We start from the raw sequence: 26,613 nt of genomic DNA, 5'->3' as shown, positions 1-26,613 counted from the left end.
TCTTATTTACCTCAAATTTCATATGTGAAGATGGCAGAAGTTAAGCCATCCATTTCAGCCCAAACTGAACATCTGAAAAAGCCATATCCCCCTGAGTCCCATAACTGAGGAACCATAAAACTCTTTGTCACATAAATGCTACAGGAGGGAGGAATTCATTCTGAACCCACCAAATCAATCTCAATCTGCTTGTACACCTAAATTTTCTTTCTTAAAAGAAATAAATACATTCCCGACAGTAACTGGAGTTCTGTAACATACCCTGTGGACTGCCCTTCTAAAATCCTTTTGGTGCAAACCAACCCAAGCAGCCAGGCTCAGGCAAGTACCAGGAACAACAAAACCAACTCGGAGCCTGGACTAGCACATTTGCACAGACTGTTTTGAGCTCAGATTCAGTGATTTGTTTTTCACAGAGCCTCACAGCCCAAACCAAGAGCAATCATAAAGATCTTTCTCAAAGCTTGGGGAATGTGCTTCCCCTTGCTGGATTGGAGATTTTAATCATGGCTGGAGACACAGCTCTGCATAGACCAAGATAAAACACCTGAACTCTCAGCCATGCATTCCTGACACAGCTATAAGTGGGGCACTACAATTAGAAATTCACAGGGAAGAGATGTCATAGGAGTCTTCAGCAGCACTTCAACATTTTGCTTTGGTTTGCCTTGTAGAGCTGAAACTGTTCAATCCTGTCCTGCCACTCTGCAAGAAAATATATCCATTGCCTTTTCTCTACTTTTACTAGTACCAAATGGTTATCAAAAGAAGTGACAGGATAACCACCAGCACTGTCAAACATTTAAATCCCTTCTAAATTCCAGTCATTACAAGACATTATTTCCCAGTATGCTTGAAACTTAATGAAAATGTATCGCTGATTTTTTAAACTTAATTTTCTTTACAGTCTTATTGTTCTGTAGCTCACATTGAGAATGAGCCTCTTTTCCTCCAAAACAGTGCTCACTTTGGCCTAAAGTGTTGGATAGTGTCAGGTGTCTAGTACTGGGGGCAATGACACAGAGGCAGGGACACAGCCATGAATCCTTAGAAATCTTGCCTAACTCTACCTTCATGTTCCCCACCTGTTTGCACAGCCACATCACCCAAAGGCCTTCAACCCAGACCAAGGTTCCACATTGCTACATGCCATGCACATGGGGAGTAAGAGGCAAATCACACTGAAGAGGCTGCCAAGCTACAAGGACAGAAGAGATTTTGAGAGGAAGGAGAGGGGAAACACTACACTCAATGTCATTTAGCACAGCAGTGGTTGCTGGGAATGAAATAGGTCTCCTGAGTGCCAGCCCAGTTCCCTCTGGATCAAGCTGCCTCCAAGAGTTTGTACACCAGCAGATTTCATCTTGGCCATGGTGCACAGTCAAACAAATTTTTTGCTATTTAAGTACTTCATAAATATTGGCCACAGAGCATCTGCTTTTAGAAATAGCATCAGACCAGGTACATCTTATTACCTAGTACACCTCCCACAAAGTGTTATTTTGCCAAACAGACATTCTGTTGGAAATTCAGGACAAAACTCAAGAGTTTTGTAAGGTAGGTGTCCAATTCCAGACAAAGCAATCATCATTCAATACATAATTCACAGCAGGGACAAAGAATCCTGAGCTTACGTGTGCTATTTCCAGTATTTCATTTCCACAGTCTCTGCTGGAAGCCCTTTTTCCAGAGTCACAAAGTTTTCTTGTTTTTTAGAAAATGCAAACATTTGTTTTATGGGCTGAAATTTGGCATGTTTGGTTTGGGGTGTTTTTGGTTTTTTTTGTTAAGGTCTTTCTGCACTGATCTCTTATGCAAGGATTTAAGCAGAACAGGTAAAAACTGGGGGAAATACCCTTTAATAGAGGAGTCAGATAAACATAGCATTCACTAGGCCTCTACTTAGGGGGTTCACACAATTTATGACTTGCCCCTACTCCCATCCATGAAAATTATGCACCTAATATCTTGTCTTTTACTAATGCCTCCTTTTACTAATGAAAGGTACAGTGGGTTCTCTGCCTCTGAACTTTCCAATGAGTTACTGCAATTTAGAAGGTGTGATATGTACACAGAAGCACACTGCACCTACATAAGAGGAGCTCTGTACTTTACTCATCACACTAGTACTTCCAAACTGCACCAGACTAGAGGAAAAAATTAGATTTTTTTCATAGTGCATCTGCAGTTCTTCCAGCAACACCCGAGGCAAGTTAAATCTCATATTCCACTTCAGTCATGGCAATTTTGAGATAATCTTGGTCATCTTGTCCATTTCAATTTACTGTACCAGAGGGCTAGAACTGGTCATTCTGGTGAAGGTCATACAGATCCTTTCTAAAATTTCAGTTCTAGGTGAATTCTTTAAATACAATCTCTCCTACAACACCTCACATGACAGAAAACATCCTTAGATGCTGCTCTGTTAAGGCTAAAGATGATGATTTAGTCTTGTAATTTCCTGTGCTTTTAGGTATCTGCAATTTTGAAAGGAAAAAACTTGCATTTAATCATTTCTGACTGCTTCTATGATTCAGAGAGACTTTTGCTTTGCAAGACATGGACTCAGCCCAGATCACCTTTTTTTCCTACCCCGCTGCCTAGAGTTAGGCAGGACCATGAGGGCACTGCTGACCACAGGTGGCCAAACTCTCTCCCTCCTTCTGTTAATGGTGGTCACTTTCAGCTCATGGCAGTGTCCTTGTCACCCGCCCAGCACACAAAAAATGCCACCAGAGCAACACCCAGGTAAGCAATGCAGGGATGGTGCAGAGATTCACACTCACCCATGTCCTCAACAGCAAGGGCTGAGGGACAGTGTCTGGGGTTGATGTTGACCCATCCTTTCTGAAAAACATTACATCCCTCAGTGTCAGGGGCACCTCTGGTGCAGTGTGTGCCTTTGCAATCTTGAACCCTTACCAAGGATCAAAAGAGCTTCCCTTTGTGTGAATTCATGCCAATGGGAAGTGTATGTTAAATAAACTGCTTGTCATTACCCTGCTATCACTCCTGCTCCAGTGAGAGAGGACTCTGTTATGATTTATCTTATGTTGCTTTAAAGCTGTCCTGAAGATAATATGAAAAAGAAATGTAACAATAAAATTTCTCTTATTCAAGAACAGGAGTATCCCCAAGGGCAAGGTATTCCTATAAAATTATTATAATGCTTTAACCACGTAAGCACAACTGAAAACGTTTTCTCTGAAAACAAGTCGTAGCTCTTTTTTCCTATCTGCAGCCATTATCCTGATAAATTTGGGAAGGTCAGCTAAGGTGTAATCCAATAAATGTGCTGATGTTCTGAGTAAGTACCTTACAATTTGCAGCCTAATCTATTATCATACTATAAGACCATCAAATGACTCACCAGTTTTAATACTTAGTACAGATCAAACAAAGGAAAATATCAAAGCTTTACGTTCTAGTTCCACCTTTCAAGGACTTGTCTGAGTACTCTTTAATTACAGTAGATGATACATCCAACTCTGGCATTTTCTTTCTCTAACAGCTCTAGTTAGAAGCTGCTGTAGCAGTACTTTTCACAGGACATCATTACGTTAACCAGGAGATGGTGGGAAGTCAGATAGACTGAACAAATCAAGTTGGGATTTGATCCCAGGGATGGAGCTCAGCTTCTTCTACCCACCAGGCCACACAGTGTGTAGCACACCTGGGAGCAGGTGACAAGTCTGCAGAGCCCTCACCCAAGTTGTGGCAGAAAGCCATGGGAACAAGCATCTGCATGAAGGGGAATGAGCGCATCATCTTGGAAGGCGATGAACTTAGGAAGTCAGATCAAATCCCAAACTTAGGCTATTACTTCAAATCCTCCAAAGTCAAATACAGCTGCAGAAGTTTGCATTTGGACATTGTTACTGGACACTGATTTTTAAATTTTTTTCTTTTAATGGTAAAGGCATAAAATAAAAGTGAAAAAAACAACCTATTCACAGAACCCCAGATCCCAAAGGAAGAAGCATCAGGAAACAGTCAGCAACATTGTCAGCAAACTGTAGATGCTCCATGAAATGGGTACAGAAGCTACATGTGCCCACAAATATGTCAGAGCTGACTGTGGGCATTGCTGAGGAAAATGGGGAGCACAGATCTCTTTCACCCAACTCTAGCAGCATTTTGAGTAAAGCATTCCCCAGTAACAGTGTGCACTGGTGTGTGTTTGGCCCGTGCAAACAAACGGAACATTGGTTGTTCACCACAGTGTCTCAGCAGAACTCATCTCATTTATCACAACAACAGAAACCCACTGGAAAAAGGGCTGAATTGTATCTGGTTTACATTGTTGATCTTTTTGACTGACTAACCCAAATTAGACTTTTTTTCAAGGACAAGTCTGTAAGTTTATGCAATTAACTGTGCACAAGCCACTAGAATTAAAGCCAAATTTATAGGGAGGTCCCTGCAGAAAGGATGGAAACTCAAAGCCTCTGGGTGCAGGGGGACACTTTCAAAAGAGCACAAATCTGATTTTGCTCTGCTTTTGCTCCATTTGCAGAGTTGAAGAAGAGCAAATCTAAAGAGAATCCAATCGCTACTTTAGTTCTGCTCCAAAGGTATCACTTCTCAGTTACTTAAAAGAAAGGGAGCAATGAAAACCACCAAAAAAAGACAAACCAAAGAGAAGGCTTGTATGGGTAGTGAGTGTGCACCCATCACTGACTTATCCCTTCAATACTTTGGACTTTTGGGGCTTCACTAAAAGAAATACAGCATACATCTAGCTGTATACAGCCTACAGACCCACACACATGTAAGAAATGAGACCAGTCATGAGACTAGGAAGGAAAGACAAGGCACAAACATATCTAGGATGATGATTTTATGAGATCACAAGAATTGTCCTTTTAAAACTGCCACTGGGGTGTCACCACTTCCTCTGATAAACAGACGACATCTCACCAGAACTTAAATAGCTCCACTCAAGCACTACCTAGATGAGTGACAAAAATTAGCCAAGTCACTGTCACCCCTGCAGTCCTCGTCTAGACACAGCAGAGAAGTGCGAATTCCAGTCTGCCTTGCTGGGCTACAGCCACCCTGACAGCTGAGCTCTGATCCAAGCCACTTCATGAGATGGGGATATCTGGATCCTTCTGGCAGTGCGACAGACAAAAATTAACAGAACAGAAAAACAAGAAAATAAAAGCACAAAAGTCCTTGTGAACCGAGAAGGTTTTAATTCACAAGTCATTGTTGGTTGAGAGTTGAGGCAAATGAAATGCCTTTTTTTGCAAGTATTTTTCTAACAATCTCTGAGGCAATCTGACAATCGGATCAGAGGCCCTTTGCTCAGAGGTGCGGCAGCTTTTGAGCCGGTGCCCCCTCAGAGCAGCTGCGCCCTTCTCCCCATTGACAGCCACATCTGGATGCTATCAGGAGGAACTGGCTGGCCTTCTCACAACAAATACCAAGCACTTAGCAAATTGACTCCAGAAGTCGATGCTGGCCCCTTTCCCACTCTGTGTTTACGCAATGTGCAGCTAACCTGTTGAGTCCGAGGTTTGTACGGAGAGCTGCTCTCCAGGTCGGCCAGGATGCTGGTCAGAGAGTCAATTTCTGCATCCAAACTGCACCGCCTCTCCTCAAGGGTCTTGCCACCAGGATTCACCTTAAAGAAGAAAGAAAAGTTACAGTTATTCAAAACACTTGGCCTGGCACATGGTTTCTTACTGTCCTCATGGAGCTGCACCCATGCCCAGCAATAACTCTTGGGTTGCAGGGACAAACATGCTGAAATCCTATAGCTCCCTCCAGAACTAACAGCAAGCTTCCATCTCACAGGAATTTATGCTGCTTTGGGGCTTTTCTTCACGTATTTGCCACAAGGGTCCCATTGTGTAAGACTGACTTGGAGGATTAGAAATTCAGCAATCTGCTGCTGAGCTGAAGAGGCAGGACAATGCCCACACCAAAAGATGGAGAAGATGCGTTATAGAAGGATACCTGTCTGGAAGGACCAAGCTGGGAACAGGCTTGGAGCACCTGGATCCCAAGAGCAAAACACAAACAGAACAGAGCTACAAACCACAGCAACCAGTGACTGGCCACGTGCACCTATTCTTATTTTAAATAAATTCTTGGTATGTGTACCTGTCTGATTCAACGCCTCTTCACAAATTTCATCTGAAAAATGAGCTCCTTCAAGGAGGAGTGAAAAAGTTCAATCCATTTCTAGCAGATTGAAGGTGAAGGGTGGTGATTTGCAACAAGCAGCCACAAAATAACATAAGTAAGGTCCTTGTGAAAAGGCTTTTTTGCAGGAAAGCCCATGCCCAGAGCAAATGTCAACATGCAGCCAAGGACTCTAATTTAACAATTTTTTCTTTCTTTCTGCTTTCAAAACAGCCCATGCCCATTTGTACCCAGGCTGGTAGGGACACTCACTTGGAAGGGAAGAGATGTGAATTTTCACCACCATCACCCACCTCAAAAAGTAAAACCCAGAACTCAGTACCAGAGCAGAGCATGTGACCCTCAACCCACTGTTTAAGGGCAGCACTGCAATCCCTGTTAGAATAAGCAATTTTAAAGAGGACTCATTCACATGCTTTGTTTTTGATAAAACAACCTAGTCCAAAACCTCTAGGAAGGATCTCTGTGCAGTACAGCCCAACCCAACAGTGGGACCTCTCAGCAGGACACAAAGTAGGTAAAGGCTAGGAAACATCCTCCTCAATGTTTGCAGTGCTTTGGGAAATAGGCAGCCTCACTAGGAATGGGAAATTTAAGAAAACCAGCTGAGGATCTGTGCCATGGACAAATTCAGTGCTAGGGGCTAGCCCCACTGAGCCAGGCCACCACAGAAACCAAAGTTCTTGAGTCAAGTGAACTATTACACTGAAAGTCTTTCCTCAACCTGAGTTGTCTTCTGTTGTCTTCCATGTCTTACTTATCTGCAAATCCCCTGGACAGGACAGAGTCTGCAGACATGCAAATACAGAGTTCAGTGCAGAAGAGCTCATTCAGAGCTGGACAATGTCAATAATAAAAATACTAAAGAATTACCTAACAGCTCACCTAATTTCAACTGCAAAAACTGTTCAGAATGTACTAGCACCTTCCCACAGACAATCTAGCTCTGTTTGCCTTCACTCTCACCAAGTCACTTCAATTTTCCAAGCCAAAAGCTTGCCTTTTCCTTTGGCTCAGTAGCTGTTCCAGACAGTTTTCATTTAAATTTCATTTTAGTAGCAGTCGATCATTACCTGTTTTAAAGAACTCCCCAGTCAATCTGACACATACATGGCAAGTTGGTCAAAGAGAGACAAGCTATGCAAAGTAGGCAGCCTCTGATCTGCCAAACCTATACATGCCGGGGCATCCATTAGTACCTAATGATTATTAAATCTTATTGGATTACAATATATTTGGCTTGACTAATAAGAAAATGGAAGTTCCAGTGTGGCTTATGCACAAACACACCATTTAAAGGCTGAGAGTCAGGTTAGAAAATACTTACAAACTCGACTCTTCTTGCCTATTTTTATCATAGAGCCAAAGTCTTTCCATCCAAACCATTGTTCAAAAAAAGAAATATTTTTCACAGGAATTAGCCCAGATCATTACTCCTGGCTAACTACAGGCACCTAGATTTTTAAATCTTCAGAAGTGCAACTTCTTTTCCACTTCATGGCTCTTGTTTGGTTTTTCTTCATCTTCCAGTTGTTGGCCTGTAACTGCCACAGGCTTCTCAAACAGAAAATCTGTGATTGCTGCACTCCAGAGAATTTTGAAGCTAAGCAGCCAAAACTCAGCCTGGAAAGGAGAGGGGAGATGCAAAGGGCATCCAAGGCCCCAACACGTGAGGTGATAAATCAAGCCATTGGTAGACCCAGGGATAACACTAGAGTCCACACAGGACCTGCTTGGTACCCTGACCCTGGAGAGATGGGATGGTGGCAGATGAGATCAGCCAATTTCATTTCTGCTTCCTAGCATTTCTGGGCCATATTATTCCCAGGTTCTCATTCCCCAGAACAATTATGCAATAGCTGACTAGCAAATGCTGCAGAACAAGTTATAAGGTTGTAAAAGTTAAATGTCCTTAGGAAACCTAGAAAAATAAAATAAAACAGCACAGAAGCATCTCTATTGATTCTGGGCTCTGACTTATTTATTCAATTAAAACATAATCAACATAGATTAAGAGCCCAACTCTAAAATGCAGGAACATAATGCAGTGCAACAGTGCCAACAACTGACACTACAGATGTATGCCAGGGCCTACTGGGGCAGAAATGGACTTTAAAGACATTTAGGAAATGGTAATCCTCACAAAGACAGGTTTGTGGTTGCTTTTTCTTCCCCATCCCCACAAATCTTGAATTTTCTCTCTCCCTAGAGTGCTCAATATCCAACCCAAGGATTTGCTGCGTGGGCAAACCGGAGCATTTGCAACACCAACTTCAGCAAGAGAGGGTTAAGCAATTCCTCTTCCCATGCTCTTTGTCATGACGTTCCTGTAAAAGTTTTATGGTATTGTTCTGGAACAAAACCCGAGCTCCAGGTCCCAAGGCACAACAGGTTCACACAGACACAGCTCTGCTGCGAGGAGCCCGGGCTGGTTTAGCTCAGAGCCCCACAGATACAAACACCGGAACCAGAGGGAACTGCTAATTCTATTTCTGTCTGGATTTATGGCATTGTTGCAAACATGTCGCTTCTGCGCCCCCTCTTCCAGCCAGTAGAATATGGAAAAATGGGTTTAAAAAGAAAAAGAATGCTATCTTTGGCTCAGCCAACGTGAGTTCGACAAAAAGCAAACGTAAGCCAACCCAGTCCAACAGATTACTCATGCCAGAGACTATCCACTCACGTGAACTTCTGCAACGCCTACACTCCTATCCCCTGGCTCAGCCCCTGCTCTGAGTCAAAAGAGAGAAAAACAGCAGAGAGCTTCACTGCTTGGCTTGTTTGTCTGCCCTGAATTCCTGGTGTGCAGCTCAGAGCAGCTCTGATGGTAATCCACTCCTGAGCCCCATCAACCCATTCTGCTCAGATGAAAATTTGCTTTACTTTTGCTAATCCTACAAGCCAACAGCAGTCAGTGCCACAGGTCCCCCACACCACTCCAACAAACATTCATCATAGAACATGCAATGCAGAGGTCAACACAGGGTCTCAAATTTTGCCTCACTGCGCTAAAAGAGTTGTAAGACTACTCCCTGAGCTAAAAGACATGAAAAGCACAATGATTTCCCTAGATGTCACCTCTTCCCACAACCCTAGATCACCTTCTCTTAACATATTTTGCCGCTTTCAGCAGAGGAACAAGAATGTCTCTCGTTTAACCAAGCCAGCTCCTTGCAGTGGGCTCACAGAGAAGAATCTGGCTCCCAGATGTCCTTCCCACCTCCTGCTCCAAATTCCTTTCCCTACCCAGGCCCAGCCATTTCTTTTACTCTGTTTTCCCCTCTCTCCATGCCGTGTTTTCTGCCCTGCAGGGCTGTAGCTCAGGCCAGGCATTAGCCCTGAGATGAGAGATGCCATGTGGGCTGCCAGGTTGGCCTCTCAGCCAATTGCTGGTGCCAGGTGGTGCTGCTGTGTCAGGGAAACACAGAGTGTGGCTTTGCAGCAGTGTCTTGCTGATATGGGTGGTGGGCTACAAGCAACTCCAGAGCCCCAGTGTGTATCTTCTACCAGCACAAGGCAATGGCCAAACTCCTGAATACTTTGGTTATTTGACTTTGCTCATTGTATGCAAATTTCCAGCATCAATATCCACCATCTCTCATACACCTCAAAAGTCTTGTCTAACAGAGGTCAAGCTCAGCACATGTTTCCTGAGTGCTGCGGCCAGCTCATCCTCTGAACTGTGTTCCTGGAAGGTGAGCTGTCATTTGTGGGAAATGTAGTGCTGGTTTATCTGTGCAGACACCTCCAAGACAGCAGAGCTGCAGCTAAACACACAACCTTTCTTGTACATCAGCTCATTCCACACGCTGTGCTATCACAGGTCACTGATAACCTCCCAACTCACAAGTGAAAACTGGAGATGAGCACCATGGATGTTAGGAAAGGTCACAGCTAATGACTCAAAACAAAGCTGGGGGCCCACAGTGCCTTCTGCTCCTGGTACATTGGTTTTAGCCTGAGGTGCTTGGGAGCTCTCTTTGAGCTGTAACACATCAACACTTCTTGCATTTACACATCCAAGAACAGGGAAAAGCAGAAAAGCCTTCTGGGGCAAGGGAAGGACAAAGGTCGCAAGAGGAGCAAGCGGAATTTAGGCAAATCAGTAGTTGCGAGTGAGTAGATGGTACATAAGGACTTCAGCCCTTAAAGACTTTACTGTCTTTTCCCCAGTAAAAGCCAGTGAGCCACAGATGAGGTGGTAGAGATGATGAATTCAGTGCCCACTGCCTGCTTTTACCAGGCTGTACCAATTGCAGCCACCCACCAAACTCTGCACGCTGGGATAGGCACTGAGGTGGTGGGAAGGGCACACAAAACAGGAGTGAGCCTCTCCTTATGCTCCATGGCCTTGGGCACCGGGCTGAGACAGAGATGCAGGCAGAGCAAGAAGGATGCAGTTCTTACTTTCTATTTTAGCTGGGGACAGGTGAGGGACAGAGAAGTGTTTGATGTCAATAGTATCCACTGTACTGACAAGAAGAGACTGTGAGAAATGTTAACCAGGAAGAAGAAAGGAAGTGATTCAGTCTTGATACACTTCAGGCTGGGACTTGTGCTTAATTTTTCCTTTTTTTTTCCTTTCTTTGCACTTTCTCTAACAATATCACTGCCAGAGGCAAGGTTCTTTTCAGACACACACCCTTGCTACCTCGTCTCTTATTCATTCTTCTTTCCAAGGTCACAAAAGCCATCTAAAGCCCCAAAAGACATTGCAGTGGCAAAAAAGATGCACACTGAAGGGCATCTATCAGGAATATGAAGCACCCTTAAGAGCTGCTGTGTCTATTCTTCCCTAAGCCTACAGACAAGTGTAAACATTTTTTTTCTTTCTTTCTAATGTAAATTTAAACAGCCCCAAGAGACTGTCCCCCCACACAGGCACATGGAGAAAAGGGCTGACTGCAGCATCCGGGGGGCTGAGATCCCTGATGGATGCCTAATCTCTGTCCCAGGCACCAAGGAGGGCTGGAAAAGAAGTTGTGCCCTTTAAAAACAGAAAGATTAAGTCTTTTGAAACAAATCTGAAATGATGGAAGATTTCAGCAGATGTGACCACAGTGATTTCACCAGATGTGATTGTATCAAGGATCTAATAGAAAAGAACTTCCCTGCTGTTCCATCAGGCTGAAGCCAGGCCTGAAATATCCTTTTGAGTCTTTTGATGGCATCAAGGATAAAAGCCAAAAGGAAGTTAGGTTTTGATTTATTTTTTCCCCTTGCTCTTTCATTCTTTCAGGCACAGAATAGTTTTACCTGGTTTGTGTTGCTGGATATTAGCAGGACCAAAGGAAAACACTTCAAAAGTTTAAAGAAGGCACCATTTGGTGCCTCTCAGATGCCACTGTCATTTAACTGAGCAGTGTTTCTTTGACTCCAGCCACTTTTGAAGATTTCACTGTAAAGAGGCAGGTCAGGCCTACCTGGAATAGGACTTGAACAGGGTGGGGGTGATCATCTACTACACACCAGCCTATATGGTCCCAAAAAGGGCCAGGGAATGTGCCAAATACCTTCCCTTGGCAAAGTTCACACCAGCAGCTGCGCCACAGCAAACTGCAGAAGGCACAGTGGGGTAAAGGAAGCTGTGCTCAGCCACACCTACAGCAATTAGTCTGGGGTAGCCACAGTCCCACAATTAATTTCTCCAGTCATGGAAAACACAGATAGTACTGGGTATCCAGACTGAACTCATTTCTGAAGCAACAAGGTGTGGTAAAGAACTGCATGGGCTTTCAGCTGGGGCAAACAAACAAGCAGATGAAGGGAAGTTATTTGTTAAGCATTGCTAGGAGACACCTAGCAAAACCTTAACAGCTGATTTAAAAACTCACCATGGTGTAAAAAGCTTATGAAAAGGACAAATAATAAAACATTTTTAAAAAGAAAAAATACAGATAAGGCAGATAACAAGAAAGCATGAAACTAGGAGGCATCAGTCTCAAAACAAAGGAAAAGGGGTAGGTGTTTTGTCACACAACACACTGCTAGGCTGCAGAGCTATTTCTGCTGCAAGACACTGTGGTTGCTATGAGCTTACACAGACTTCAAAAGCAGCAGGAGAAACTCATGGAAGAAAACTCCAAGACACACAATAAATATAAAATGTTCTGTGCTTCCCTTTTACATTTTTCTCTGGTCACTAGTGATTGATTTGGCTCTAGAGACATTCATATGAAGTCTCTCTCTGTGTTTTCTATCTACCTTCTGACACCTGCTGGGAGTCACATCTGCTGGAGGGTACATTCCAGTCTCTGCAGGTAAATAACTGACCACAGCCCTAGGTGCCAGGGTTTGGCCCAACACCTGGAAACCCATTCCTTCCTTTCTTCTAGCAGAGAAAACAGAAATTACAGCCATCTGCACTCAGCCTCCTGGGATGCACAGATAAAAAAAAAAAAAAAAAGCCAAAGACTTTGTTGTAGTAGTTATGAATCTGTATGATAATAGAGATTTATATTTCCCTAGAGATCAGTGTGACAGACACTGTTCACACAATACCTAGGAAACATCCCCGTCCCAAGGAGTTTATTATCAATTAGATACCAGAATGCAGGCAGAGGGGTGGGAGCAAGGTGCTGAAACTCAGATCTACAACCAAGTTTCCAGGCCACCAGATGAAGACACTAATCCCTTGGGCCAAGCTAGCTCCTTAAAGGACTTTTCATTCTCTGCATTTGCCATCCAAGACCTGACAAAACATGCCAGGAGACAGCAAACCCCTGTCCAAGCCCTTCAAGCTCCAGCTGCAATTGTGTTGCAGGATGGCCCTGATTTCCAATGACATGGCTGGGTCTGAGCCACTGCCGTGGCTAGCAACTGGATCGTGGGTCAGTGGGGCCTGTGGTCATCTTCCACCACTGTTTAATAAGCTCTTGCTCCCTGTTCATCCTGAGCAGGGCCCCAGCCCCAACACCAGCTCATCGGTGGGGGCAGGATGCCACCAGTGTGGATGAGCAGTAGAGCAATCCAGGACTATGTTCCCTTCCAGCAGCTCCTGCCCCTAACACCAGGGGGAAGATTTTGCCTCAAACACCTGTGGTAAGGCCAGAGTTCTCAAGAATTGGCCACAGATATTAGATGAATGAGCAGAGATAAAAAAGGATGGAAGGGCATCACAGAAGTTTAGCCAACAGGATCCACGGCCTTGGGGCACACTCTGCTGAAACCCTGGATCAAACGCCAGCAGTGGATGACTGATTGATTTGATGGGACATGAACAATGGACCACGAGAAGATCTGCAATATTCCCTGTCCCTCTGCCACCCCTGAGGACAACAGAAGGCAATTATGCAACAGGAATAAAAAAGATGCAGCAAAAAGCACTCAACAATTCTCCTTGCAGCCCAGGAGTGTGTTTGTAGGAGCCTTGGAACTGGAGATGCCAACACAGAGGTCCTGTGCTGTCCAGTCCCCTCAGCCTCAGGATGGTGTTACCCAGCTCCCTGCTGCAGCACAGGCTGGCACCTCCACCTTGGGCACATAAACCTGCAACCAGCTTCTGTGGGCTCCTCACTGTTTTGTTTTGCTCACTGAAGGAAGTCCTGGAAATGTTAAGGCTGGCTAAATGGGGCTTTTAAAAGTGCAATGCTTCCCTAGGCTCCACACCAAAAAACAGCAAAACAACAAATGCCCTTCAGCTGACCAGAGGATGTCCATGCTGTGGGCCAGGGAATACGTGGGGAAAGGCACCACAATCCTCAGCACATGAAAGCAACAGGATGGATTTGATAAGGAACAGCCAGGGGATGAAGAGAGAGGAGGAGTCCCACGAGCCAACATCTGCCAGAGCAGCAGACCCGACAGTCCTGAGAGTTTACTTAACATGTCTGATCAAAAGCTTTGGGAGTCTTGTCTGTGTTAAGTGCTACCAGATGCAAAATCAGCAGCAAGATGAGAAGTGTATTAATAAACTAAGGAGGCACATAAAGTTATTTGAAAACTGAATGGGGAAGGTGGGGAGAGAAGGGGGAGAATAAAATCAGCTTATTTTTCCATTAAGGCAATTTAATACTCTCCGGGTGGAGTTACAATTGCTCGTCCTTGGGAATTAAATTGAATTTGTGAAACATTCCTGTTCATCAGCCGAATATACAATAAGAGAACTAGGATATATAATTTTTTCTTTACACTTTGGACAAGACAGTACTACCTGTCTGTCCACAGGGCAAGAACAGCTGGTCATCAAGTTTTTTTGGCCCAGAATGACTTTCACTGACTTTAACTAACTTTACAGCAGCAGGGAATATATCCCTTTTCTTTTAGTTAATGCAATTACATTAGGACTCATTATTGACAATTATGGTGACTGTTAAAAGTTTCCCCTTTCTTTGTCCACTCCCCCACCAACTTAAAATCTGCTCCAATATAGTCACAAATTAATGTCTAATTAGCCATCAAGCAGAGCTGATCTTCCCCACAGAGCATTGCTGCTTACAGAAAAACTGAGAAATAGGAGAATGTAGCGGATATTTCATCATCTGCCTCCAAGGGGAACCATAACCAAAGAGCAGCCAATTACCCCAATACAGCTGCAAAGTTTAATCAATGTAGAAACCAAATATCTCATTAGCTGTCCCTTGCAATAACGGAAGATGTTCCCACTGATTCATATGACACGAATGTTACATTTTCAAAAGATCCATTGGTGATATGAAAGAGCAAAGACTCCCTTCATCTTCACATCCTGGCCAAGTCCTGATCTTCATCTTTCCTTTTCTGGCATGAGAAAAGAGGTAAGAGGAGGATGCCTCGGACAGCATGGCATGTGTCTGACAAGCCACAAATTGCACACACCTGCACACAAGGCAATCTGTCACACCCAGCCCCACGACGCTGCATTCATATCCAGAGGGGAAAACCACACCAAACACCATCTCCCACCAGGCACAAGAAAGCGCAGAGCTGAAGGTGATTTTACTTCTTTCAACACTTGTGGTGAGTCTGGCAGTGACATACCGTGTCCAGCATGGGAGGCAGTAGCTTAGGAATCTGAGATGCCCCAAAAAAGCAGAAAACAGATGAAAAGGAGACACGAAGAGAACTCACTTGGTTTCATCTATGAAGGAGATTGAGTAGCTCGATAGCAATAACTAAACAGTTTCACAGAATGAAAACGCCAGATACCACAAGACTGTCCAATCTAGCAAAACAGAAAAAAAACACACAGCAGTCGGGAAGCCAAAGCTAGGGAAATTCCATTTAGAAATAACAGAGATATTAATTTCTGTGTAATACTGCTGGCAATTAAATGTTAAAACAAACTTCCAAGATTTCTCCCCCCCTTGATGTCTGTGGCTCAAGGCTGGATGCCTTTGGTCTCCCTGGGTGACCAGGCAAAGCTTTATGATCTGCATGAGGCAGAAGGGCACAGCTGACAATTTAATGGCTCTGCCTGGCCCCCACCTCGGCAGAGGTGAGAAAGAAACAGCTCTGCCAGTCCATAAAGATCTACTGACATCACTCTGTGTTTGCACCAGTTTAACTGGAAATTAAATTTACATGAACAAACTCTATCCCACACAAGACTGCATATTGTGACAGTTAAATAAAGAGCTTTTTAAAAGGCACACGTCTCAGGCAATTTAAATCAAAAAAGATAGGTTTTGTTAAAGCTACCAATTTCAGAAAATTAAGGTTGACTAAAACTGTTTTTAAAAACTCCTTTTGGAATTTAATCACATATTGGAAACCCATATGCAGCTGTTTGTGTCACCTGCAAAAAGACTGTATAAAACATAAGCATATGCTTAATTTTACACGTGTGCTTAAGTTCTATCAACTTTAATGAAGTTTAAGCATACAGCCAAGCTTCTCTGAATTTGAGAAAGCATTTCTGAGCATGGGCTGTGAAGCTATTAGGAAATCACTAATGAGAAAAAAGTAAAATTAAAACTGGCTGGTCAATTTTCAGAGCCTGAGTAAGCACTAAGTCCAGAAATTAAACATATAACATATTTCTCAGTTTGTTTGCTTGTTTTGCTGTAATAGAAGGGGTGAGTGCCAAAATGTTTGCAAGGATTCCCAGAGAACCTGGCAAAATGTCAGCAAAATGGATGTGTAAAACTACATGAAAGTCAATGGCTTGGGTTTGGCTTCTGAGGAAATGAATCATTGTAAAATTCTACTGTATGTCTCAAAGCTGAGAAGGGGAAAATCTGGACTCTGCCTCAGTCTGCACGTTTTTGGGGTGGTCAGTGGCTGCAGTTCATGGGGCAGGCAGGGCTCAGCTGGGCAAACCCCACAGTCTGACTCACTGAAGAAGGTTCTTGCCTTCACAAAATTTGCAATCTCATTTTCCAAACCATTAGACTCACTTCTACATTCCCTTCAAGGCTGTGTGTCAGGTATTGGATTTGGCTGGCTGACCATGGGTCATTTCTTTTTTACCAACAATTGTCTTGTTCGGACACCCTACATTCTACACATCTCCTAAGTGGGAACACTTAGGAGTGAAGAAAAGGGACACCCAAATCACACAGAAAGCTGAACAATAATTTGTGCTGGCCTAAAATGGAATCCACTGTGCAGATCCCTCCTAGGTGAGCTCTGAAGTTTGATATTGTCCGCATACAGATAAATGAACGTGAAGTGATGTCTTTCAATTAGAATTCACGCTTCAGAAAAGCACACATCAGACCTCAGGAAAACAGCATTTAACTGTAATTCTGCTGGGGTCAACACACCACAGAAGCCAAACTCCTGCACTGAAAGTGTGTTCCTTACCTAGGTGTCTCCCCTGAGCTCAGAACTGACCACAGCTGCTCCCTGAAGGCAGCCCCACCACAATCCATGGGTATCTGCAGCCCTCAGCAGGGGCATCTTCAGGAACACACAGAGGGGACTGCAGGGCTGAACTGGAGGAGTTTGCAGGGACAGAGACAGGGGAGGAAGGGGCAGGCAACCCAGGAGCTGGGGAGGAAGGCCAGACCTTTAACATGACATGAGGCAGTTTCCATGGCAAAAGAGAAATGTGGAGATGGAGAGGGAAGGAGCTGTGCCTCAGGACTGCTGCATGACAGGAGTTTGTAAAGCACCTTTGTTGCTTATTGGCTTCAGCAACACTTGGGAGTTGCTACAGCTTTCCCAAATGTTTACATTTTACTTCTCTCACCATTAAAACCAATACTAAAGCAGTCACATGATGTTTTCCAGATGCTTTTCCTTACCTGTTGTGTGTTCAAGCTAATCAACATCCTGCATTTTAATCAGCAAATCAAACTGGAAAATACAATTGTGGAGAACAGTCCTTCAAAGATGGGAGTTTTATGGCAGCAGACACTTAAAATCATGTCTGGAACAAATTCCTTCACCTCTGGCTGCAACATTTCTCACTGGTATTTCTACCATCTTCCAGCTTGCTCACTGTGCCACACACTCCCCACAGAGGCAACATTTTCTAACAACAAAACCACCCTTCATGGCAGCTGAATCTGTTTTTCACCAGTGATGGAAACTGAAAAACAGAGACAGGAACCTGCATTTCAGCCACTTCCATTCTTGGAAATTAGATGCTCTCACAACTTCTCCACATCCACATCTCATTGCTGCCAGATAAAATTTTCATCAAAAATAGGATGAAGTTTGCCCTACTCTTTGAAAAACTCCAGGGCTCTAAAACCAAATTTAGGCCACAACTGGATTCCCCAAGCACTAGAGTTCTATTTCCTTTTATCTTGTTTGACCAAAGCTCCTTTTACACTGCACAGCACCAGAGTACTTAAAGCACCAGACCCACGGTGGGAACCTGACTCTGCTCTGTCACATTCCAGACTACCACTATGCCCAAGATGCACGGAAAGACTGACTTTCTAAACCACCTTTTCCAATCCCAGCCAGCTTCAAAAAGAGGCATAATAATTTGTCTGCTGCAGTTTTTAGCATTCTTTCTTGTTACTGACAGTCTGTTTTAGTCTTGCTGCTGCATTATAGTTTCCTAATGCAACACAGGCTAACCAGGATCTGAGACAAGAGCAACCTGTCTTGCAAGAGATTTTCCTAGGACCTGTTAACCCAACAGCAGACTTGAATAGCACTCAGATATGGGAAGAATGGAAACTTCTCCTGCATAGGTCATGTTATCTCACTCTGTCACATCACACAGCTCATGCTTTGATAGAATTCCCACATCTTCATTATCTTTTTATTTTCCCTCTGCTTAAATAATTCTACCTTAGATACAATGATGTATTTGCTTGCTTTTGGTCTGTCACCAGCCATGTTGTGACAGAATAAAACTGCCTGCTTTTTCTGCATGCTCTCCATGCCTCCACTATTACTTTCCACATTCATGTCTCTATTACTCATGGGTATAATCCAGGTTACAGATTAAGCTCTCTGCAGGTGCCAGCTGTGGCTGACTCCATCATTTGCAGTGTGTCCCTCAGAGATGTGTTCACAGGACCAAAGAGATGCCCACCAGGGTTTGTAGTCTTGGGCACAGCACTGGGGGAGCCCAGGCTTCTGTCTGGATCCAAACTGGCACATGTGTCTTAACCTGGGATGGATTTACCTTGATCAGCTCTGACCATCATAAGCACCAACATTTCTGACCTTTCTGTTTCCTCTCATGACTTTTTAGTAGGTCCCATACCCATATTTACACATGACCTGTACCAGGCTTTTGCTTTCTTCTGTTCCTTCACCTCATCACCTGCTGCATTGCAGATTACCAAAAGCTGCCCTGTTTCATCTCTGAAAGCATCTCCCAGCCTCAGCACAGAGCTCCCCAGCCAAAGAAGGCACAAGTGTGCAGGTCCTGGCACATCCTGTGTGCTGGGTGACTGTACTAAACAGTAACATAACAAATACATTAAATAACACAGTAATAAGCATGATGACAATAATAAGCACAGTTAACTGTTTGGGTCCTTGCTTACTTTGTAGTCCTTGCTGAGAGGTTCAGCTGTTAAAGGCTGTGCTGCATTATAACATTGCCAAGATATTAATAGCCAGGCAGGGAGATGAATGGCAGGCTCACACTGCACAATTAAAACTTTTCCAGTTTACCCTTTTAGTAAAATTTGTGGTTTATAATAAGCATCTTTGTCTCTTCTGAAGAGAGTAAGAATTGGAAAGTTACATGGATGGGAACAGAGGTTCATTAAAGATTTAAAATAGAAGGTGGTTTGGCATTGTAAAATAAACATGTGTTTAAGATGGGATGCATCAAGAGCTGCCTGAAAGAAGTGCTCGGTGTTCCTTTTCTCTTGTGATCCTGGATCTACTGATCATGCTACCCACAAAAAGGGAGGGAAAAGCAGCAGGGATAAAACGTGCATGCTTGCTTCCAATAATGTGAAAGTCTGCTCTATATCCCCACTCATGATTCATTTCTCATACATATATCTATAGGGTGTAAATATATATATACACATATAAGTAATGCATGCATTTTATCTCTCATGCATCCCAATATTCATCAACATATACAGATGTTATATTACTGAGTTTTTTCACCCTAGAACCAAAATCCCCTTATTATAGAGCAAACACTTACTGACTTGTAGAGACCCAGTGAGCATTTAAACATTCAGAGAACATACATGTTATCTGTTTAAGTTTTTACTTAGAGCACAGCACATTCCTGTTTCTCAAACATATGAGGAAGGCAGAAAGGAAACAGATAAAAAGCATTCCTTCAAAGCCAAGATTTGAGTAAAAGGGTTAACATTACCAGGTAATTTATTTATACTGTTGGACACAGCTTCAATTTAGATAAAAGGCAGATGCTTATCACATGGATTTTAATAAATCAGGTTAGAAGTCACAGTCAGAAATCTGTAAAAGCTGGATCTCATATGGCAAGCAATGCACACAGACTGTGGCATTATTTACAGAGTTTCTGGGAGTTACTGATCCCTCCTGGAGTCAGGCAGCCCTGCCAGCAGCGAGAGCTGCCCTGTGGTACCAACATTCCTTGCCAGCAAGCACCTACAACCAGGCCACTAATCCTGATGATTAACAAAATCTAGCACTAGAGGGAGGCTGAACACATGTTCTGCTCTCTTTGGCCTTTTCAGCTTCTCCACACATTAAAAGGCAGGTGATTTAAAGCAAGCCCAGCACCAGCAGGCAGAGCCCAGCCACTGAACAGGAGATGAGTTATTTAAGGCAGCAATCCCCAATGGCAAAATTCATGCTCTCTCCTCCCCAGCTATTTGCCAAGATGTGCACCCAAAATTCAGAAGTGAGCTTTTAAAAAAACAAAACAAAACAAAACAAAAAAAAAAACAAAAAAAAAAAAAAAAACCACCCAAAAACCAAAACCAATTCCTGTGTCCTGGCTGTTCCTTCAGCCAGTGAGTCAGAGCCCACAGAGGCACCGCCGCCACTCGCGGGGAGCGGAGTCAGACACAAAACACCTGGCAGCCTCTCCCCAGCAAGGATGAGGCTTTCACTCCTATCACTCCTATCAACACATTCCCACCTTCTCCCAGCTCCCAGGAGCAGTGAGACAGGTCAGGAACAGCCTCACAGAGGAAGGCACGCACGCCTCCAGAACACGCTGCAGCTTCTCCCCTTCCAAAACTCCTTGGCAAGAGGAACTCAAGCCCTTTGGCTGATTTTCTGCACATCACAACAGGACAACACCACTGGAGAGTTCAGTAGCTCTGAATGTGGGCATAGTTCCCTGCCCATGTAGCTGCAGCCCTGCAGCCCCTCCAAACATAGATGGTTTTAACAAGAACTGGTATATTAAAATTCTTATGTTGCACTTCATGCAACTATTCAAAGTCCAATTTTTTCCTTCACTTTAACCCCCAACCTAAAGCCACTTCTTCACATCTGCTATGATATATCCCAAATTGTTCCTATGCTCAGGCACTGATGGTGTTTAGTCATTAATTTGCAGTTACTACAGTAATGAGGCTCTGGGATGTAGCAGGCAGAATTGCTCTGGGACACAGGAGATCTCAGTCTTATTTTTAGCCTGCTGCTGGTCAGCCTGATGACCTAGGCAAAGCACTTTCCCTGCTACAGCTTCCTTATCAGGAAGAGAGTGGTATTTCTTTTGTCAAGAGTTTTGTGGCCTGTCAATAAAAGCCACGCTGATAACAGCTGGGGGTTGCTGGGAGAGAGGTGCCATCCCGGCTCAACACAATCCTCTCCTTCCCATGCTGTGGCAGCATCTCAGATGCCAAAAAAAAATCAGACCCATCTGCAGATGCAGCACATGCAGGTAATTAGCAGAGATCTCTAAATGGATGTTTGCTCAAGGTGGCCTTTGGCAAGTTGGCAGCTGAGGGTCACATCTGCCTTGAGCCACCCAGATCCTGCCCCAAAATGAAATGCTGGGCTCTGACCCTCCCCTTTAGATAGAACCAGTCATTTCAAAGCCATAGCACCCATGACTCCTGAGACAGCCTTCACAAGGATGGGACATGGGACAGGGACTGGCTTTTCACACAGCTGTGCAGCCCTGCCTGGCTAGGAAGGAAGGAATTACCAGAGCCATGAGTGAGGGTCCCTCTTTGTGAGCAAATAGGGTGCTTGAGAGGCAGCTGATGAGAATTTCTCACTTTGGCTTTCCCTGGCCTGGGCAGATGCCTGTTTTGATGCAAAAACATAATAAAAGTCTGCCTCCCTCCCTCCCAGATCTATCTATTTCCCTTTGACAAACAGTGATTTCATTTTTCTTCCCGTCCAAAAATTTTTTTTTTTCTTTCTCTTTCAAACTGAGCCCAGGCCAACGTGGCAAAAGGCTCTTTGCTCATGTCCTTATTTGTCAAACACGCCACCACCACGCCCTCAGCACCATTCTGGGAACAAGTCCTTGCCTTCCCCCGCTGCAGCCAAAGGGGAACTTCCCAACACAACTCTCCCCCAGCCCAAACACACTCTTTTAAAAATAAATATTGCCTTTTCTTTCCTATTTTTTTAATTTTCTAAAAAAAAAAGGCATTCCAGTTAATAAGAAAAGTTTCAATTTCCTTCCCCTTTCCTCCCCACAGCCCTGCTGTGAATCCAAATATGACAGATCTAGATGGGAAAACAGAAATTACAAGAAAATGCCAGATCTATCACTAAGGTATTTTATGATCCAGCCCTCCTCTAATTTCCATCAGAGCATAAGTCAGATACTAAAGTACCTTTTTGGATCTGATCCTAAGTGGCCAGTTCCACTGTCCAAATAGAGATCCAGAGATAAACAGGTCTATGAAAACTGGGTATTATTTTAACTGCTGCTCTTAAGCTACAGCTTAAACTGCAATAAGCAGTGCAGCTTTCAGCCCTCTGGTAACAGTAACACACAAACTGATAATAAACTAAACATTTATCCTGCTGTCCTCATCAACTTAACACCTAGTATAAAAAGCTTTACCTGGAGCCCCACAGCACACATACTTCATAAGATGTCATCAGCTCTGCACTATCCAGAGAGAAATTTCTGGTGTAAAATGGCTGATTTGATGGAACAGAGGAATTTCAAACTCTGGAGTAGATCTGGAGGGCTCTCACCAGGTCCACAGGGGCCAAACCACCCAGAGAGCAGCCTCAGGTCTGGGCAATGCTCAGGAACTGAGTCTGCTGCTCCGGTGCTTACATTTAGCAATGGGGAAACTGAGGCATGGAAATTAAATGTTCTGGCATTGGAGAGCAAAATCAGCCTCTTGCAGCCCAATACAACACATGTTCACAAGCTCCCTGATTCATGACAACCATGTCCTCACAGCAGAAGGAACACAGTCACCATTTGTTCCGTTTCTTTAGCACAAGAACGCCTGTCCAGAGTTGAGAAAATTACTGTGTTTGATGCACAAAGGCATTGGGCAGCTTTCTCCAGCACCACCTGCCCTTTCCCTCCTCTCTTGGGCTTTACATCTTGCTTCAGCATGACTTTGGCTGCTCCTGAAAGATAAGGAGCTGATCTTGCAACACAAAACCCTGCTGGCTCCTGACTTTAGCCTGCTCCTGATCTCCTACAGAAAATGGAAGGGAAAAGGGAGAGGAATAGGTGACCTCTCTGATCTCAGATGAAAGACAGGGAAAGGCAGGGAGCTCTGTGTGCTGCATGAGAGTGCATTTGGGATGGCGACAGGCAGGACTGCTCAGGTACAGCTGCTAGGCTCCCCTTCCACTGAGCAGGATTCCATGCAAAGGAATCCTGCTCTAAGCAAGCTCTTGCTAAAAACCAACACTGAACTCAGCTCCAGTCCCAGTTCTATAAAGCCAGAGAGAAAGGGTGTGACAAACAGCAATCCCATGAGTTCAGAGGGAAGAGCTGTCCTGCTGAGTGGCTCTACCAAGGGGCACAGCCCCGTGACAGCCTCGAGTGGCTCAGGGACACTTCTGGAGCCATGGCAGGAGCGAGGTCCTTTCAATAAACACACCAGGCCCTCTCCTTGGGCAAAGGGGGAAGCCTGACCCTGGGGAATCCTGTGGGGCACCACGGCCCCTTCCTGCTGCCCAGGCTGCTCCATGCAGGCAGTGCCTGCCTCTGCCAGGAGCTGCTGCTCCACAGCTTCCCAGGGCTCTGGAAGCTCCCTGCTCCCACAGGGGCCACTCTTCTCAGAGAGATAAAAGACAGAACAACACTTGCTGGGGAATTACTTCATTCCCCCAAGGCTGGGAAAAGCCATGCTCTGCACTTGGCAATGTCCCTGACTGCTGCAGCCTTTCCTGGCAAGGGAGAACACAATCCCCATTAACCCCTTCCTGCTCAAAGGCTGCTTCCAACACTGTGCCCATTGAAGGAAAGGCTGAGGCTTTGCCATCCCAGTAAGCCCATGAGGGAGGGGAATGTTTTGTTTTTCCCAAGGCACAAAGCAGGCAAAGTGAGTCTAGAGTTGGTGAGAGGGTCAGAAACTAAGCCAGGTCCTTTGAATTCTGTTTAATGCTTGCCTGCTGGCCTACTCTCATGTTCAAACCCACCAAGGGATACAGGGCTGCCACAATTCTTCCAGGGCCATCAAGGGCAGCCCCATGTGTGTGGATATGTGGTTACACAAGTCCCAACAGCCTCAAACCTAGACCATGCTCTCTTTGTTCTCACTTCTTCTTATAGAAGGCTCTTCCAGATCTTTGGAGCCCCAGAGCTTAGAAAATTTCTAAACACCAACACAGAGGTACTTCTGGCAAGCTCAGGCTCTCCTGTTCCTGCACAAACACCCACACAGAGCTGAAATACAGGTTTATTCCCCAAGTGTATTTCAAATTTGCAAGCAGACCCATCCTCAGCCTTCCTTTTGCTCAGCTAACAAGACACTGGGAAGATCAGCTCCTCAATCCTTGACCACTTTGACTGCCTTGTTCCAGAAGTCTGAATGCATTTCTCCAGAATGTGCCTGAGCAAACACAAACCTGGCACTCCAGGCAAACCTACAATACCTGCACAAAAGTGTTCATATCTTGTAAAGGTGTTCAAGGCCCGTCCATATTCACTTTGGACATGCCATCATCACCTGATGCATCTTAGAAGTTGCATTTTCATCCAGGTGGCCAATCTAGAAGATCCAAGCCAGCAAAAAGAGGGTGAAAAGGGTCTCGATTACATCACTGTAGCCTGGGCCAGGGCTTATTTGCTTCACTTAATTTTAGGCATCTAAACAAAGCACTTTCAGGATCAGATTACTGCCCTAAAGTCTCTCCACAGTCCATGGAAGGAGAGGGCCATTCCAGAAAACAATTCATTCTGGGAAGGTTCCACTCCCATCCGCCATCACAACAACATAAGGCAATCAGTCTCCTAATTCAAGCCGGATGGGAAAAATCCTTTAATAGCCCAGCAAGTTTTGAATGGAAATACTCCCTGCTTGGGAAACACAGCTTGCTAAAGCTGACTTCTTTATTCCTGACCCATGATTTTTAACCAGAGCTTCGCCACCTCATTGTAATATCATTCATTCATTTCCACAATTTCTGGATCAGTTCTGCACAAATGACAAAATTCTTGTCTTCTTACCTGTACATTGTAAGAAACATCATCCAGAGGGGGTGGGGGGGGAAAGGCACCTTGTGATGATGTGATGCTCCCAAGGTCATCCACAGGAGGGGGAGGGGGAGGAAGGAAGTCCCCTAGGAGAGAGAATGGGAGAATTTAAACTCAGCAGCATGTCTCCACATCATGACGTGGATGATCAGGAGGAACTCCACAATACTCTTAGCTCTGCCCATCGGTTTTGTGGCACAGGACAGAACACATTATTTGACCATTAAATGCTCAGCTTCACCCCTCACTGCTTCAGGAAATGGCTACACAGCTCAGTAACACTGGCAGATGGCTTAGGGGTGCTCAGATTCCACAGCAAAAGGTGATGTGCCACAAAGCCTCAAGGCACCAACAAGCAGCTCCACAGATCCGAGTCACATCTCAAACCTAGCCCAGGCAACCACAGAACTTGCACTAATGAACAGCCTGTGTCTAACCTTGCAATGGACCCCATCCAATTCACCTCCCTCATGTGCTAAACTATGCCAGATCCTCTTGATCCCTACAAAGACAGCATCAAGAGCTGTCCAAAAGCAGGGATTCCCTGCTGCAGAAAGCACACAGAGAGCTGGAGCCCAGAATCCAGGCCAGCCCATCTCCTGCAGCCCTGCTGCTGGCAGGCAGATACACTCTTTGCATTTTCCTCTTCTTATAGGGACTTCATAGCTTCATGTAAAGAACTGCTGAGAAGATCACAGGCTCTTCTCAGCCACGTGATGGGCCAGGTGCAAGCACACATGAATCCACCTCCCTAACTCTGGATTTTTACAAGGGGGCTGATGTACAAAATTTCTAGAATACAACTTGCTCATGTTTATCTTCCAGAAGTGCCGATGGGAAGACAAAGCAGCAAATACTGGCTGTGAAGCCATCCAGCTTGGCATAGAGATGGGAGGTGGGAGCAGAGAGAAGGTCTCCTTGAGAATTTCATGGGATGTGGAACCAGAAAGGAAAAAAAATCAAGGACAGAGCAGCACAGGCTGCAGGAGCAGGACAGCAAGCTCTGAAAGCACCTCCTAATGGTGGAAAAGGAGCATTTGCCATTAGCACTGGATTTGTCTCCAGGGAAGGCAGCTGCCTGCAATTCGGACCACTTTTGTATGTTTTTATTTCTTCCTATGAAGATTGATGCTGCAAGTAGAGCTGTTTGCTGTTGGCTCTTGTGTGTGCAGCATCTGGGATGGAAGGTTTCAGATTAATAAAAGTGTGATATCTCACATATATAGGAACTGTTGCTTTTGGAAGGAAATACGAGCTCCCTGCTTGACCCTCCAGATCTCCATGCAGCATCCCACTGTGTCCAGGCCAGAGGCCTCAGCAGCACCCCTAAATGCCAAGGAGCAGCTCCAAACCACTCAGGAAGGGCTGAGCCAACCCCCTGTGACCTGCAGCCTTCTGGGCCACCTGTGCCAGGTTTGAAGCCCTAGGCTCAGCCCAGAGCAGGCACGGGCACCAGCTGGGCAGCACGGCCAGCAAAACACTTTCAAGCTCTCTGCCATGGGAAGCAGATGGGTCTGAAGCCCTCGAAA

The 26,613-nt window shown here is 44.7% G+C and overlaps 1 protein-coding gene across 2 annotated transcripts in view; it reads right to left on the bottom strand.

The window, feature by feature from the left end:
* LPP (LIM domain containing preferred translocation partner in lipoma) overlaps positions 1–26,613 on the bottom strand; it is a 317,335-nt gene that overhangs the window by 144,094 nt on the left and 146,628 nt on the right. For both annotated transcript variants that reach the window (XM_059479296.1, XM_059479295.1), the window contains exons 6-7: positions 25,058–25,170; positions 5,507–5,629 (exon numbers count right to left, since the gene is read on the bottom strand). In XM_059479296.1, the coding sequence (XP_059335279.1) occupies positions 5,507–5,629; positions 25,058–25,170 (236 nt within the window). The remainder of the gene's footprint in view (positions 1–5,506; positions 5,630–25,057; positions 25,171–26,613) is intronic.

This window comes from Ammospiza nelsoni, chromosome 10 (genome assembly GCF_027579445.1).
Source record: "Ammospiza nelsoni isolate bAmmNel1 chromosome 10, bAmmNel1.pri, whole genome shotgun sequence".
NCBI lineage: Eukaryota > Metazoa > Chordata > Aves > Passeriformes > Passerellidae > Ammospiza > Ammospiza nelsoni.
Note: the sequence above shows the minus strand (reverse complement) of the source record. Positions and strands in the feature narration are given on the sequence as shown.